This window comes from Diplotaxodon limnothrissa, linkage group LG14, assembly GCF_057381915.1.
Source record: "Diplotaxodon limnothrissa isolate DT_005_m linkage group LG14, D_limnothrissa_male_GT1.1, whole genome shotgun sequence".
NCBI classification, from domain to species: Eukaryota; Metazoa; Chordata; class Actinopteri; order Cichliformes; family Cichlidae; genus Diplotaxodon; species Diplotaxodon limnothrissa.
The window spans coordinates 15,759,302-15,776,891 of NC_140609.1; the positions used below are offsets into that span (position 1 = coordinate 15,759,302).

The 17,590-nt window shown below is 38.3% G+C and overlaps 1 protein-coding gene across 1 annotated transcript in view; it reads right to left on the reverse strand.

Moving 5' to 3' along the window:
• zbbx (zinc finger, B-box domain containing) overlaps positions 1–17,590 on the reverse strand; it is a 72,508-nt gene that overhangs the window by 25,664 nt on the left and 29,254 nt on the right. The window contains exons 7-14 of the mRNA XM_085371378.1: positions 16,770–16,952; positions 11,848–12,028; positions 9,186–9,345; positions 6,954–7,051; positions 3,426–3,547; positions 3,170–3,228; positions 1,902–2,083; positions 326–1,159 (exon numbers count right to left, since the gene is read on the reverse strand). Coding sequence (XP_085227504.1) covers positions 326–1,159; positions 1,902–2,083; positions 3,170–3,228; positions 3,426–3,547; positions 6,954–7,051; positions 9,186–9,345; positions 11,848–12,028; positions 16,770–16,952 — 1,819 coding nt within the window. The remainder of the gene's footprint in view (positions 1–325; positions 1,160–1,901; positions 2,084–3,169; positions 3,229–3,425; positions 3,548–6,953; positions 7,052–9,185; positions 9,346–11,847; positions 12,029–16,769; positions 16,953–17,590) is intronic.

Here is a 17,590-nt window from a genome sequence, read left to right on the forward strand (position 1 = left end):
TGAGAGAACTGAAGATGAGCTGAAACCACACAAAGACTGTTTTCACCAACTGTTTTGTCTTTGACAGTAACAAAGAAGCTTTTATCAGTCACATTGTGAGTCCATCTATTTGTAACAAAGATTTCTAACAATGTAATGTAATCACACAAAAGCAGTTTAAGACAAACCACTCTTAATAAATAGTTAATTTAGCACCCATTAACAAGACTTTCATTACAAAAACAAAGTAAATATTGGGTCTAATTGTTGCTCATCACCATCAGTACGCCCACAGGCACACACAAAGATAAATACCAGAGTGGGCACATTACTGCACTTCACTTACCTACTGATAACCTCTCTTCTTCATCCACTTTAACAGGAAGAACGTTATTTTGGGTGACTTTTAAGAGAGATGATGATGGGATATAATTTGTATCCTGTGACTGAGTTGACTCTGTTTCAACAGACCTAATAACTGGAGCGTCCTCAAATGTTTGAGTTGACCTATATGTAGAGTGTTCATCTGGAGGGGTCGCATCAAATAGAGATAACTTTGACAGGGTTTCTGAAGCCACAGCACTTATTTGTGATTGAGCTGGTTCCAAGTATTTTGCTGGTGAGTGTGCACTTGTAGTCTTAGGGGACAAAGGCAACTGGAGTTGATTATCTGATAGAAGAGATTCTGGGTCACATAAGAAATACTGGGATTCCTTTGGGGACATCAGATTGCTTCTTGGTGATTCACAAATCTTTGGGGAGGAAATAGGCTCTACAAATAACTGGGAAGATTGGGGTTGATCTGGCAAGAGAGCTGAGTCCGAGCATTTCTCTAATGGGGCCGGATGGTTCACTTTGGGCAATAAGGTTGAGTCAGTAGCGCTGGATGATGAAACTGTGAAAGTAGACCTAAGGGGAAATGATATGGATGGAGGAGGGGAGAGATGCTCATCTGAGATTGGCGACCTGCTACTAGTCGTAACTGAAACATCAGCTGAAGATTTGGGAGCTTTAAGCTGGGAATGTGGTAACAAGGAGATATGTTGTGGTGCTCCACAGTCAGCTGTTGATTGGGGAGATTGGCGAGGTGACTTTGCAGGTGATGTCTTGATTGACGACTCTGAAACTGTTGGATTCTCAGCAGTGGGGCATGTTGACAGCTTGTTTTTAGATAGATGTGCTGTGTAAAAGATACAAATAACATTCAGTGCATTGGTTGCTTTTGTAAGCATGAGTTCAGATAATGTTTCATAAGCATGGCTTAAAGAAAAAAAGGTTGTTGTTCAGGATTTTCAGACAGAACAGCATCACTATGCTTGAATGCAGAGCTCCAGTCTCCTTACTTTACTAGATCAGTGTATTAATATTTATGCACCACTTCCAAATTGCACAAGTCTGAACTGCAGCATTAATGGACATATACAAACAAAGAAACACCTGAGAAAACAGAATTCCAATAATCTGCACAGGCTTTTGGCTGACATGGACAAAGATTTTAACAAGAGAGACCCCGTCCACATCCAGGAGCGCAGGGAATGTGTGGAGAGGGTTTGCAGAGAGAGAAAGAGTATCACAGACAGCAGCGGGCCACGCATATGACAATATGAGGGAATATACAGGAGGCTGTGAAAAACCTCAGTGCAGTTTTGAAACAGATGTCCTTTTTTTCTCTGCCTTCACAGCCACATTTCAACACAACAGAGTGTCACTGCAATCCCCTACTGCCTAATACCTGGGGAATTGCAGATGTACTATGCTTTCCTTTCTATGTATGTCTATGTATGTGTGTCAGAACTGAATAAAGTGAGAAATATTAATGTAAAAGTGACCTACATCTAAAAGAAAACTTGCTGGCTTCTACAGTCTGATACAGATTAAAAAAGCATGTCATTTACTCTTTCGCTGCAAAATAGAGAGCTCACATTTAATCGAGGGCCCAGCTTGTGATGTCTGAGGCTTAGATGGTTTGAGCTTCTGAACTAGTCTGGACTGTAGTGGTGCAACAGGCGAAGAAGGGCCGACTCTTAAGGATCCATCATTTAGTAGGGCTGTTTTGGGCACCACCGAGTTTCCTTTCTGTGAAATCCACTGAACAGTATGGACCCTGAGTGATGAATAGAGAAAATTTGTGAATCTATGTCCATTTTTAAAAGTCAATCAGAGAGACACAAACAGCACTCATATGTTTTAATAATTAAATAATTAACATTTTTGCAAAAACCTTAATTGACTTTGCTCCAGTGTTTCCTGTTACATGTTGTGTAATGATATTCCTGCTAGTAAATTAACAGTTAAGGCCTTTACACACCAGACGTGTAAAATCTGTAAAAATATTTCATGAAATAAATATTTCATGCGTTAAATGCAGCTGTTCACAGCAAGCACATAAATTCACTTGACGAATCTGTACCATTTCCGTTTTTTGTATTTTTCTGATCAAAACAATCAGATCTGAACAATCAGACTACTGCATTTGACTTTAAAACACACAACAGTACTGCATATAGAATAATATAGAAGTAAAAAATATACTATTTTACCTCAGACACACAGCTGGACATGCTCCAGGTCAATCGGCTCTCTTAAATGCTTTCTCTCCCTCAGACCTGCACACAACTCTAACTAACAAGAGTTCAAACTGCACCACTGACATCCTGAAAATCTTGAATGCAGCAGTGATACAGCTTCAACTCCTGGATCAAACCATGAAATTCTGCCCGCTGCTGCCTTCTCCTGAGAATTGTATGAACCCAGTATCTCTTTTTCTTCCTTTTCTAGTTTAGAAACATCAGGACCAGCTCATCATCGCTTGATGTTGGTTTCATTTTCTTTCCGTGTGTTTTCTGAGGACGAATTTGCTGTAAAAACTCTGATACACGTTACAAGGTAAGCTCGGCTCCAGAAAATTCAGAATTTCGTGTTGTTTTTTCGCAAAACGCGCTACAGTAGATGTGTAACGACCTTTACTGTCACAATCTTTGATGACTTCTATCAGCTTCCACAACATTTTCATTTTTAGCCATCCAAACAATGCTTCTGTACTACAATGTATTTAATAAACATTTACAACAAGTTGATAACTAACCGACCAATAACATTTACAAAATAATTAGTAAGCTTAAACAACTATTATTTAGTGATGATGGTTCCTGTAGAATGTTACATTTTCTTTTTTTTCTTTGAGCCTTACTCTGGGCTGTTGTCTGCCTTCTTTTCAGCAGCACTGAGTCCCCTCCTGTCTCTGCTTGTCTGTGGACAACAAATGAGATCAGTGTTGTGACACATGATTTAGACGGGAAAAAAAGAGAAAGAACAAATATGTTAGTGTTGTAAAGTCATGTGCACAGGTGTTAAGTTTTTGTCTTTATTTTTCCTTGTTTGTCATGTGTAGACATGTGGTCACTGAGGTGTAATCCTTTAAAATAAAATACTCCAGTTATTCTCACCTCATCCAGGACTTCAATGCGGAGGCATGACTCAGGTGTAGTAACCTGTGGCTCAGGTCCACCCATGCTGACAGGGACAGCAAACAGTGATGCACAGTAGTGGCGAAAATCCTCCTCCTCAGCTACGCACACACACACAATCAAAAGAAAACAAAAAGAGACAGAGCCGTGCTTTCTGATATGTTGTTGATGGTGTGACCTGAAGAATCAGTTGCTTTTCTTTCTGCTTTGTTACAGCTTATACTTTTTACTTATAAAGCTACTTCTAGATGAACATAAATATAAAAGGTGATTTTTTTCTGTACTAGTAGATTTCTAGTCACTTAAAGTGCAAGCCATTTATTATTCATCATTTGCACTGACAGAGAATTTACTATTAAATGTACAGATTGTCTTAAGCATCGGTTACAGACCAGGCCAAAACTCAACTCCCAGGTTAACTCTCAGTTTTTGGCAGTTAGCTTGTCTCCTAAAGTTTGGCTTTGGCAGTCATGCAAGTGAGCTAGAGAATGACTAATGATGGATACAAAGTGTTCTTTCTGTCAACTGCAAAGAGCAGAAAGTATCTGACTGTCTGATTTTGGCAGAATGGCTACAACCATAAACATATAGCCATAGGCATGAAGAAGTATCATCAGCAACGTGTTGATGAACGTGCCATGATAACATGATACCAGCATTTCATTTCTAATCTCTTCCTACATGTAAAGGAGGCCCCAGTGATACAGGTGAACACTTAGGTCTTCCTATGTTGCTGACACAGCAGGAGCTGAGTAATGCTCTCACTGCTAAGGAAACTACTTTCCCATTCAAAAAATTACACCAGACATTTGTAATAGTCTACTATCTCTGGGACAGGTTTTAATGTCAAGCAAATATTTACAAGCTATTACCGTTTATATGGCTATTTATGCAACATACAAAACAGTATACCATGTTATACTGTTATCCTATCATGACCAACACAATTGGCACATGAATATACATGAAATTTCCTTTTCTATCAGTTAATTTGCCATTCTTTCACTCTTGCTAATGATGCTGTTCTGAATTCTTCTTCTCTCCCTCACTAACAATTCTTCTATCACATCACCACATGGGTTTGACAGCTCACTAAAATGAGAATTTAAAAGAAGGGGGCGCTCCCAACATGCCGCCAGAAAACAGCTTTTATTATTCATGGACACACACAATGCCCTCCCTTTTATATTCAAAGACAGGAGAGGAGGAGAGATTCTGCAACCTGTTGTAATTTGCATGCATTAGAAAAGTTTGAAGCAGGTGGAAGGAATAGTTTATCAGCTGCTAAACAGCTCGACATTTCCCAAAAAGAAAAGGAGAAAAAACACTGCTGTCTTCCTCACATCTGCATATAACCGAAACAAAGTATTAATTATTAAATTGTGAGTAGAGAAATGAAAGCTGTAGTATGAATAACTGTTTTATTATTTTAATAACTGTTTTATATTATAAAAGGAGTTAGAATATAATTAGCACTTCACTGATTTGAGAGTATGGAAATGATGAAGGAATAATGAGTTGTTTGACTCTCTATTACAAGCAAGTAAGAGCTGTAAATAAATGTGCAAATCTAAGTCTATCAATATGTAAGTGTAGATCTTGAAAGCTCTGTATCATTTCCTACAACAGCGCATCAAAACAAAATAAAGTTTACATAAGAACAGTCCTGTAAAATAAGTGCATGTATTTTCACATCAATAACTCCAGTTGACTAACATTTACATGGCATTCAATTGAAATCTGAGGGCAAAGACATTCAGGAAGAAAAAGCTTTTTAAAACGTCATTTTGGGCAAAGGCTACAAAATACTTGTGGTCGAAACGACCACTGAAATTAACCCTTTCATGCGTGAATTATGGCAACCTCAATTAGGACTTTTTATTCATCTTTAGGCATGAACAAAAAAGATTTTTGAACTTCATTTTTTAAACATGGACTTTTCAAAGAGTTTTTTACATGTCCACTTAGGTGGACAACATACATTTTGAGTGGGCGGCAGGGTATGGAGTGATACATCAGTGTCAGATGTAGTGGTTTTTGTGCATGTTTACTATCAACACTGACACAAATACAAGAACAGCCTTTGAATAGCTGTCCACTGTAGTGACCACTATGCGTGAACGGGTTAAAGCTTATCTAAAGTAAAATGTATATACGCTGTTTCAAAAGTCCTAGAATCATATCAAGATGGCTAAAAGGCTGCCAGACATGTTTCTAGAAGGTCTTTGGCTTTAATGTGCAGTTTTGTTGAGGCATAACTGAGTTTGTATTGGTTTATTATGATTTCATACATTCAATAAAGGGATATGCAGTCAATGCTATTCTTTTATATGAAAATTATCAACTATTTGGCTTCATTTTTGATTAAAAAAGCACAAAAAAGTGAGCTCTGGGATAAAGGAGGTTAAGAAACCTTCTGTTTGGGAAGTTTATTCAAGGGCAGGGCATTGTCAAATAGACAATTTGTAGCCACAGTTAAAACCACTTGGATACAGTGGTGTAATCCCCTTTAAAATAAACAACTAAACTCTCAGGGTCATAAACACCAAGACCTGACCTGGTCCTCTAATAGCTTTCTAAGCATTATAAAGTAAGGGCAGTTCCTGTCTAGCAACAAATAAGGTGTGCAATCAGGTTCTCCTTCAAAATAAATTGTTCTGGGTTATTTTGATAGTAAGAATGTACGTTGTTGTAAGAATCACTATGTGGGCACAGCAGAGAGATGCTGACATATTTATTTCTGAAATGCACTCTTGTTATTAAACACATTTAAAGAGAATTTGAGTCACTTTTTCTTATCAATCATTACTGCTGTAAACACAGGAAATTTTGACTGAAGAAAGATTTGAGATAGACAGCTATTCGGAAAGGGGGGAAAGCAAGGACTAGCAGATCCTAACCAGGTCAGGTTTAGAGTGAATCTTGATTGATATGATGAGAGGCAGTTGACAGCCTCCGAGTCCAGAGGTTTGGAAGGGGAGAGTTAATCTTGGTATATGTCTCCTTTCAGCCTCAGCTGGGGGCAAAAAGTCAGGACACTAGTACTGACTGATGAGCTCCAGATCGTGTGCTCCACACTACAGGCTGACTTCCCCCTCACCCCATTCCTTACCCTGTCAGGCTTGAGCCACCTCTAACAGCCCTCTGCCCACACAATCACAGCCAGTGATTACCCGTCACAGTGCCACGGTTGGATGGGCAGGTACTGATACGTCTGACCCATTGAGAGGGAAAGATTTTGCCATTGTGTGTTTCTGTATAAGTGTGTGTTTGGAGTGTGTTATGTGATTTGCACTTGTGTTATCTGTCAAACTACTCAGTCCTGAGCTGTTTATTTGTTTGGTAGAGAGCCTGGTTCTGGGATGTATTTCAGAAAAGTGATGTGTACAGCAGAAAATACACAATTCTGAACATAGTATGATTGTGTCCCTCATTTGTTTGTCAAAAGATGTTCATAGGCTTACAGATGTACTTCTTTATGCAGTTACATATTAGCATGTTTATTACCATTAATACTGCTTGGAGTCTCCTCAGCGGTTGTAGCAGGCAGACATTTTTGATCTGCAGAGACGGCCTGAGATGATGGGTATATTTCAACTGGTGTTCTGAAAACACAGAAATCATATTTAGAACAGTGAATAAGGATAGACCCCAGCCAGAAAAAGTAATTTAAGTAACAATTTAAGTAACTTATTAAGTGTCATGTTTTCCTCTTTCCCTTTATCACCTCATTCTGTTGCTGAATGATTGACAGATGCATACCTACATATGTCCAACACACTATTCCCTTATGTTTTGTGAAATCAGCCTGCTGCATTCTGATTTTTTTTAAAAAAGGAAAAAACACACACTAATACCCCAACTTCCCACTGCAGGAAATGTGCGGCAGACTTTGTAGATTACTTTATTTAATCCTGAACACTGTTTGCCTCTCCTTAGTCCTCCATGGACCAAGCTAGCTCTCTTCTTCTTGCAAACAGTACAGTACTTCACATGATGTAGCCTCACTTACTAGCCTTAGGCTGTTTGCACATTTAAGCTTTCGCTAGAGAGCAGTAAAAAAAATAAAAATAAAGATAGAGGAGAAAGCCTTCAACCAAGTGATCAGCAGTGACCAGCCCTGATAAAGTGTTCCTGCAGATGATCTCTAAAAATGATTTTCTCTTTTTTTATGTATGAACTAATAATCTAATGGTTTTGTCATTATCACCCTATTTTAAATTATACAAAATAAGAAAGCCTGGACCAAACTGCCTGATGGTGCATAAAGATAATATGGTGTATGAAATATTTCTTTTTCTTTTGTACTTTGACAATGTAAAAGTGCTTTAAAGCTACTTTTTGGGATTGCAATAAATCTTACATCAAGCCAGGCTCAGGTCTTAAATTTTGCAATCATCTAGCACAGTTAAACCAGCCAGTAAATGCAGGTGAGGGTCAGTTCAGATGTCAGTTCTATATAAGTCTGTGCAGACTTTTATTTCAGGGTTCAGTGCTTTGATCACAGATACTTTGACTCTGGCAGCTGATGGAAGAACGAGCATTCACTTACCCTGACCACACCGCCTAGCCAGCTCAGGAAATCAAACTGACGCACCCCCCCGGTCACAAGCTTGCTTTCTGTAACCTGCAGGCCATGCACAAATCTACCAAGATGGTAGAGTTATGACTCTAATATAGCTGAGCACTTCTAGTGAATTCTTTAAAGCTCTTTCCACCACTAAACTCCTTCCTTCCTTCAGTCTTTTTCCCATTATTATTGAAGCTTGTTAAAATTCAACCTCGACTTTCTTTCTACCAGCCAGTCTCTTTGTCTCTCCATTAAGCTCTGCCACCATCACCGCTGCAGGCTTATTGCACTCTAGATTGGCTCTCTGGTCTATTCCACAGTTAAAGGCTGCTACAGCTGGGGACTTAGAGCGTTCCTGCTCAGGCAGTCGGAGGGCCCGAAACTGCACTCTTCTTGCCTCATCCCTGACCTGCTCTCCAGTGGACTACTCAGCCCAAAAAGAAGCTGGTTAAATAAAGGCTGTAATAATGGGACCTGCTGAAGCCAAGCCTGCAGGCGGTGTACTGCACAATAAGTAGTAAGAAACTGCTTTATACACTGGTGACTGATATCGGCTGGTTATGAAGACCACAGAGAAGCAAGAGAAACAAGTTCCGTGGTAACAAAAAGTATCATAACAAATCTATGTATGTGTGTGTTTGTGCACAGCGTGGTATACCTCTGACCCCTTACTGGAGGCAGCAAGAAACTAAGGGTGTATATGATGCTACAAGGACAAGTTGACGTAAAAACTCGATCGTGTGGTTGTATCTGCGTAACAGAGATGTCATCAGATACATGTGAGACATCTATCTGGTGACAATGATACGTCGGTACCATAGGTATCATAGGCAGCACATGTACCAAGTAGCTTAGTTATAAAATTTATACTCTAAATAAATTTATAATTTATTTAGCCATTATTTAAGGAAAAGTCACAGCAGTTGGTTATAGCATTAAAAGTTGTTGCCAAATATACGATAACATAAATAAATCAAAACCAAAACTTTGAGCTGATACTGCTTTTAAAGCTCTTAATCATTCTTAACAATAAAACATTTGCAAGGAATAACGAACAGGGGAGAAGCATAACTTTTCACTGAACCTACTGCCTGAAGCTCATGACAGAAGCCTCAACATGGTTTTGAATATTAACTATATGTGTGATGCATGCACATTTCTATCTGTACCTCCGGTGCTTCTTGAGCAGCAATCTGTCCATGTAGGTAAGGCTGTTTTTTGTGAACTTCACCTTGACAGGAACCCTCTCTCCCCCCCCTCCTCTTCTTTGTCCTTCAGCTTCTCTGTCTGGAGGGAGGGCAGTCTGGGTCGCCATAGCTGACACTGATACTGGAGGGAAATGGGGAGAGGGACATCAAACAAAAATAAAGTTAAGATGTAAGAGGTGGAAAAAAATGCCCCAAAGGAAAAAAGATTCAGAAAGGTAGAATAGGTAGCAGGAAAACATAATCCGGCAGCTTCTCAACACACTCCCCTCAAAAAGTGAGAAAACACCTTGTCACCATGCCAAAAGTGCCAAAACACAAACAGACAGGAGAGAGCCCTGTGGGAATAAGAAAAAAGATGTATGAAATACTAAAGGAACATAGTGAGCGCATGAGAGAAAATAAAAGATAGAAATAAGAAGGAGACATGTTATGATTGTACTCCAGACACTTTGGCAGTCCTCAGTGGAAGCTTTAAATTGGGCCTGGGTGCCATTGGCCTGACAGAAATAATTAGGGCTGGAGGGGCTAGTAGCAATTTGCAGAGCAGAGTGAAAGGAGAGAGGAGCAGAGTCTGTTCACGCAGTAAAGCAGAGAAAATAGGAGGTCTAATAAAAAGCACAAACACCTAGACACATATACAGAACCTGGAATAATAGTGCTAATAATACACACCCGCATAAACCTGAGCGCACAAACATTATTGCAGATGCAGATACACAATATCTGCGAAAAGACACAAAATTGCCTGGAACACTTGCGCGTGTACACATACGCATACACAAAGCTGAGGCGATTAGTGCTGTGGTGTGGAGTAGGGCACCCCTAACACTCCTCTCATTATCTCAATATGCAACAGCCATGGATTACCCTCCTACTGCAGTGGTAAGCACTTTCTGTAAGACCAGATCAGAGCAGATACAGGGAGAGGGAAAGCAGGAAAACTGAGAAGTAGGTGAAAATGCAAAGAGAAAGAGCTGAGAAAAAAATATATTTGTTGGTAAAAGCTGAATACAAATGTAAGTGTATACATTAATCTGATAGCCGTAGTTAGACACTGCAGCTTGGTAGTGAAGCTATACAGTGCTCCACATACATTCTATTCCACTCCACTGCAGGAAGTGTGTGTTGCAGGAGCAACTAGCTACAAGTCACTGCGACGGAATGGAGGCTGGAAGTTTGATACCGACAGATGGTGTGCCATGGGTGTGACAGATGACAAATCAAAACTGAGCTGGTCTCAACTTTTTTCCATCAAGCACCAAACATCATATGCTTCCATGTTCATACACACACACACACACACACACACACACACACACACACACACACACACAAGCTCAGCAGTGAAGGCAGATAGGATGAACATGGCATTAATCTTCAAACAACCACTTTTCATGATAAAAAAAACCACATAATTTTCTTTAGCATTTAAGCACTTTTAAAGAGCACTCTGGCTTTTAAATTAATGCAGAAATGAAGTTTGCTACTTTTCAATCCTCAACTAACTTTCAGCACAGTATTCGAGCCCAGCAATAGATTGACAAGAGTGGAAAGTGAGGAGGTGGTACTAGAGAAGAAGAAATAGAATAGATACAGGGTATGGTCCAGTGCAAACCAACTCAAATGCCCTCCAGCAGATCACCTACCCTCTGGTACAACAGAGTTTTAATAACGTAAAGGATTGTTTTTTCATCCGTGGAGAGAGGTTCAAGCCAGGGCTAAAGAAAAATCTTGGGTCCCAAAAATAATAACTGAGAATAAAAATACTCATTCAAATCCACTTCAAATATCTTTAAGGAGCTGTAAAATGTCATTTATTTCTAGAAATTCAAGTCCCCTTCTATCAAAAGTGGTATTTTACAGTTGACGCTGATGCTGGATGAACAACCTGTTGTGAATCTAACGCTAATGAGATGCAGTTTTAGAAAACAAAACTAGTACAAAAGCAAATAGGAAGCAATCAAAACATAGGAGCAGTGGAACGCTGCACCCATTAGTTAAAGCTCCTAGTGTTTCCCAGTTATACCCAAGATGTCACATTCACATAAAAGGTAAGCATAATTTTTGATATGCAGGTGATGTGTACAATATTTTACAACCAACATCTTTCCCAATTTGTCTGTGTAGGTTCTCAGTCATTCAGGGCATGGTGGTACAAAGAGCTTGGAAACAAGGTGCCTGGAAGTCCAAAGTTAAAGAAGTCCATTCACTTTGTTTCCAAGACTGAATCCAGTTGACTGCAATGTGAATACAGACTGTATGAATTAGATGGCAATTATTTGCAAACCCTTAACAGTCTGTTTGAGAGTCACTGCAGTCTGTCCAAGTCAAAATACCACTTTTTGAATTTACAGTCACCAGTTGACCTAACATTAGTCTAACAAGCATTTGGACCTTGGGTGGAAGCTGATACACCCAAAGTAAATCCACAGGTACAGGGAGCATATACTAACTCCACACAGAAAGGAACCAGAGACGACCTTGCTGAAAGGTGAGAGTGCTAGTCAGTGGCAGCCATTCCAAGACTGTGAATTACAAACAAACAATAAAAGATAAATATTATGTTCTCATTATCATTAGTGTCAAAACACTGGGTAAATTTAATCAGTTCAATTTAGTGTACCTGGTCTGGCAGGTATCCAGACTCCATCATTCTTCCCCCTCCATAATTTGAGCGCCTCCTGGAAAGATCTTGCAGACTCCTCCTCATTGTACTCTCCTTTAAGGAGTGAGGGTAGAAATCCTTTGTTATCATCTTCAGTAATTCCCACCTTTTTCTCCTCTCCATGACTCCTAACTAACATCTGCAATAGAAGAGTTGTTTCATCAGTGTACTTACAGGGATTGATGGCAAACAGTGTGATGTAAGGGTAAGAAGCACCCTTGTGCATGATAAGACTCCTACTGATAAAGGTTAGTGTTAGTGTTAGCACAAATCAAATACTACTCACAAAAAACTGTTTTTCTGATATCCTAACATAGCAAATATAATCAGAATGATGGTGCTAAACCTTTCAGGTTTTTTTGATGACTGCAATTTAATGAAGGGGGTCAGTTAATGAGTTTTTGTGTGCTGCAGGAACTGACCTGTATTCATATTCTAAAGGCAAAGACAAGCAAAACCTAAAATATGCATATGTACGAGCGTGGCTGTAACCTTGGCAATACCCTTGTTGATGCATCATTTTAGTGGCAACAGGAACTCTTTATCTATCTTTATATTAGACCTCTAAATATAAAGTCAACTGAAATAAGGCTGAAAATAGAAACTGTTCCTCATAGTAAAGTTCATTTGAGGTAAAAGAACAATGATTGTTGTACACACATATCACAGTGACTAACAAAAGTCAGTAAGCGTTCGGCAGTTGGAAACCAAACAAAACAAATCTGCTTAAACTCCCATAGATGAGTTGGTAGATATTTTTTTGCTTTTGTTTTTGTTCTCTGCCATGAAATCTTATTTCCTGTGTAGCTCTGATTTCCCTGACACAGCAGCTTTTGTGCTGGTAAGATGCAACATGTTCAACTTATCATTCCTGAATCAACTTCTGATCTTTGCTCTAGGTGTAAAAAAGAAACAGATGGCTTTATCCACATGTTTTAGACACGCAATAAACTAAAAGATTACTGGTGCTCAATAAGAGAGGATATACAGGACTGTCAGATGTGAGATACCCTCTTCACCTAGATTAGCCCTTTTAGAGGACATATCTGATGTCCCCCCCTGTCAAAAGAAACCAGGCACAGTATATCAAACCAGCCATGACTGCTGGCAATATTCGTATTTCTCTCTTATGAAAAAGTTCAGATCCCACCTTCATCTCCATGTCGCTTCATTTAATCTCCAAAGAAAAAGACATCTTTTTGACAAATGCTGGTCTGATTTCAGGCACTACATTCATAATAGATTGCTGTCTTTGTTGGGTTTATATGTTTGTTTTCTACAAATGTAAATTTCTGTGTAAGTATTGTCAAATTCATGAGTTAAATCTATCTAACTGTACTCTTTTCTGTGTTGGTGATGTAACATTTATTTATTCATTCGCATACAGTACGTATATTTGACTGTTTTTAGTTTTTCTCCTGCCTCAGAAATTATTGATTCCAGTATAGTTCTTGTCTGGTAGTGAGTGGGAGTGGGACTGGGCTTAAGGGACTGTTTTTGTTTTATTATGTTTTATTGAGTCTTGCTTAACTTATCTTTTTTTAATCGTCACTGATGTTGGAATATTTTATTTCTACTTTATTTTTGTAAATGGCCTAATGTTTCGGGGAAAAAATGTAATAAACATAGTTAAAACAAAGAAAAAAATCATTACTGAAGGTGTTGCCATGGTTTTGCTTGGAAAAAATGTGTGGTTACTTTTGTTTAATCTGTTGGAGATTTTCATTCACTTCCATCTTTTCTGAATAGCTTTGTGGTGCTGAAAGCAAGCCTGACACTGTGTTTGTGTCCTTGTTTAAGTGGGTATTAACTGTTTCCTTGATGTGTGTTATTATTTTTTATTGCCATTCTTTCTATTCTTATGCTCTTATGCGAAATGGCTGCACTGAACTATAAGCATAAAAATTGTTTAATGAGTGCTCTTATTTTTTCTATTAAGAGATACTTATATTTACATCTGAAATGGGGCGGGGGGGGGGGGGGATTTGGACATTAGCTTACAATTTAGTGGATCATTTAATGAGTAGTTAATACAATTGCAGCCTACAACCAGCCCCTTAGATGTGATATTAAAAAAAATAAACAGTAGCTGTCTTTTGGCGGGGATAAAATGTTTAATAAATTTTGCACACAAAGGCAGCCGTCGTTTTTATTTTGTTGCAGTTGTTGCTGTTTTTAAATCATACTGCATTCTGGGTAATGATGTCAAATATTTGTACCAGTCTTGGTCACAGTCTCTGGATCCTCTAGGAAGACAAACATGTAATGTCTCCAAGAACCTCTATTTATGCCCAAGCACAACCTAACTGAGCAGGAAAGCTTAACTGCCATTATCAGAGATGTGCATTAAAATGACAACTATGATAGAAGGGACGAGGCAGCTGTCTGACTTTTTAATCCAAGTCAGTGTTGTTTTCACACACAAACACAATCCATAATATTGACTCACACACTTCGCCTGGCCACTGTCTACCTTCATCCACTATGTCTGTATCCAGCTAAGTAGCTGCATCACTCTTAGCTGAAGAACAACATGCACTTTTTTGCTGAGCTGGTGACACTGTTGGTTGTCAGGTTCCTGCTGACTGTTGGTTCACTTTCAGACAAAGCGACCACCATAATGAACAGTTTGCTGCTTAGTGGAAAACAGAGGTGGGAAGTAACAAGTACAAATACTTCACTACTGTAGTTAAGTAGAATTTTAAGGTATCTGTACTATACCCATTTTTAAACAAATATTTGCACTTTCTACTCCTTTTCAAAGCAGGCTCATTACGTTAGGTTTAATTTTTCACGTCACTGCAGGCCATCAAACATCAAGCCGATTTGGGCCTAAACAGTACAGCATGAAAGGCTATCGTGTTCATGTATTTATCACCAGAGGGATGTCACATAAAAGAGATTAATGAGGCAAAACTGTGTAGCTAGTTGGAGATTACAGTGGGCTGGTGTTTTGTTTTTGTTTCCTTCTTCTTCTGTTATTGAACACAACACCGGAACAACTGCAGGTGTCCATAAATTGTGGTCGTGGTACTTCAGCAAGGATAGTTAAACGTGTTGCCGTACTCCTTTCTATGCCTGTGTAAAGCACCCTGTGTGTTGGATGTATCAAAACTTGTTTCCACCACTGAAAAAAAAATCCATAAGTCAACATTTTCATGTTGTTATTTTTTTTCAATTCTGAGTTTTGTTTTTTGTTTTCTTTTCAGTAATGGAAATTAGCTTTCATAGAACTACACAAATTAACTGACCTTTACTTGCTCTCTGACAGCATTTAGACTCCTTATCAAAGTGCATTTTAGGCACACTTGGTTTTGGTTATCACATCTTTATGGCTTTAACTAAACTAATGCATCAAATACAACAAGCCTTACTCCACCAGGACTTTCCTGCTTCTTTCTCCTCTTCCTATTGACAAGAAAGCTGTGGAGACTAAAATCAACCCTCTTCTTTCCTTTGGACTGGTAATCACAATCAAAAGCAGCACAATGTGACATTTCTTTTTCATAATTTATAATGGCGACCTTGTAATGATCGCTCTGGAGTGCCATTAATTTACCCTAAGTGCACTGCACGCACAAAGTAATGGTGTCTTTCATAGGTCAAAATGAGGATTATAAATTCAGGATTTTTCAAACAATGAAAATATGTGTTTATAACAGCCTAGATGAGTTTCAGGAGAGTAAATTTACACCTTGAGGGTCAAATGTTGAGTTCCTTTTAATAAAAATGACACATCAATTTTAAATATTCAGCCTATTACCAGAATTAAAAACATATTAAGTTATGTGTTAAGCAGGGAGGTTTCTATGTCTGTTGCTGCTCAGACTGGTGAAAATTTAATGCCTGTATATGAAGTTTTAACATATAAGTTGAACACTAGTTTGACATTCAAAGACATTTCCTCAGTACCTTCTGACCCCAGCTGTTCAAAATGACTGCTGTTTGAATAAGGTCAACTGAGCTCGGTGGTATAAAAAGTCTGAAATGTCAATCTAACTGTTCTTGCCAGACCTACACAGCTGGAGGGCATTTTTTAGTCCAAAGGTGCATGCAGTTCACCAGCCTGCCTGTAGATACAGCCTGTGGATATAGCGTCAATTAGAGTTTGTTTGAAGTCTTTTCAATTGACTCACAGTGTGCAGGGGTAAAATTTAACAGTGTTAAGGCTTGTCTGGTATGTCTGAATTAAATTTTCACAGCCGGTTAACTGCAGTAGAGAAGAAAATGTATTCAGTAATCAATGACCATTTGAAATTTTTTTACATACGTAAAAAGTAAATAAATAATTGTTGGTATAACAATTGGCAAAGCCCCATTATTAAGAATATCATTTAATCTCATATTTAGATTTTCTTTAAATAAAATGGATGGAAAACACGTTTAGTATAATTTAATTAGTTTTTATTATTCCCTAATTAAATAAATAATGAATAAAAATGACAAACCTCAAAAATTATGTGTGAAAGACAGAAGCTTTGTTTTAAAGAAAACATGGCTTTTCTTATACTTCTCGTTTTAAAGCCCTGGCCTTGTTATCTAGTCCAATATTACATTTTTGTAAGTGTCATAGCTCATCTTACTGCAACATTTCAACATCCATTTAAGCTCTGCTTAATTTTTTGTCATCAAAAACTCAAGTAAGCAAAATTACTCAATGGACTGCCGTAGCAGTTCAAGTCTTTAATGCTGTATATTGGTTTGTTTAGCACAGTGCTTAGCACAGTTAAGCACATGCATACTGTACAATATTTAACGTATTAAACAAGTCAATGCATCTCCACTTTGATCATGTGTACAACTAACTGAGTAGTTTAGAAGACTTCATAAACACTGAATATTTATATATCAATAAGTATTAAATGGTAGTTATTACTTACCTTGCCGCAGTCAGGATTTTCCTCAGCTTCTGTTCTTTTTTCTGGACTCTCATTTTGCTGTCTGGAACTGGGGGTAGTACCAGGATTGGGATTAGGACTAGTGCTATAGTCGGAGCTAGGGTCAGTCTGTTTCTTGAAGCTGTTGACAACATCTCGAGTGCTCACACGGGTCTGTAAGTCTGTCTGTAACAGAAGGCCATAGCATGTGAGACTAGATCACTATGTTGTTACTCATAAAAATGATAGAAACTAAATACTGCAAATAATATAGCAGATGAAAAAAAAATACTGCATTAGGACAAATGGGGACGAATTGATACATAAGCTATAGCATAAAATCATAAAAGAGGTACACAGCAAAATCTCCAGTGTTAAATTAACACTGGAGATTTTGCTGTGTATTTATAAATTAAAAGTAAATGTCAAGGTTATTAATTTCTGCACAAGGCAATCCTATGAAAGTATGTTTAGCTAACCTGCATTTCTCTGAAATGTTTGTTTATAAATAGCTCGATCCCACTTGCGGGAAAAACAAGATCAGAGGCAAAGCTGTGCATTTTGTTGTAAAAAAGCCACAGGAGTGCAGAGGTAGACTCTTCAACAATGCTATTATCACAAAGATAAGAAATGTTGATCAGCAATAACAATGAACAGAAATTTATTAATAAATAAAGGTTGTACTTTCTTTACAATGAATGTCCTAAAAGTCAAACTGCAGACAACAGAGTGACAAATTTTCCAGAAATGAAAAAGGTGTTGAACAAATTTGATACACAGTAATGACAAAAAGTCAATGAGATGAGGGCTCTTTCGACAACTGC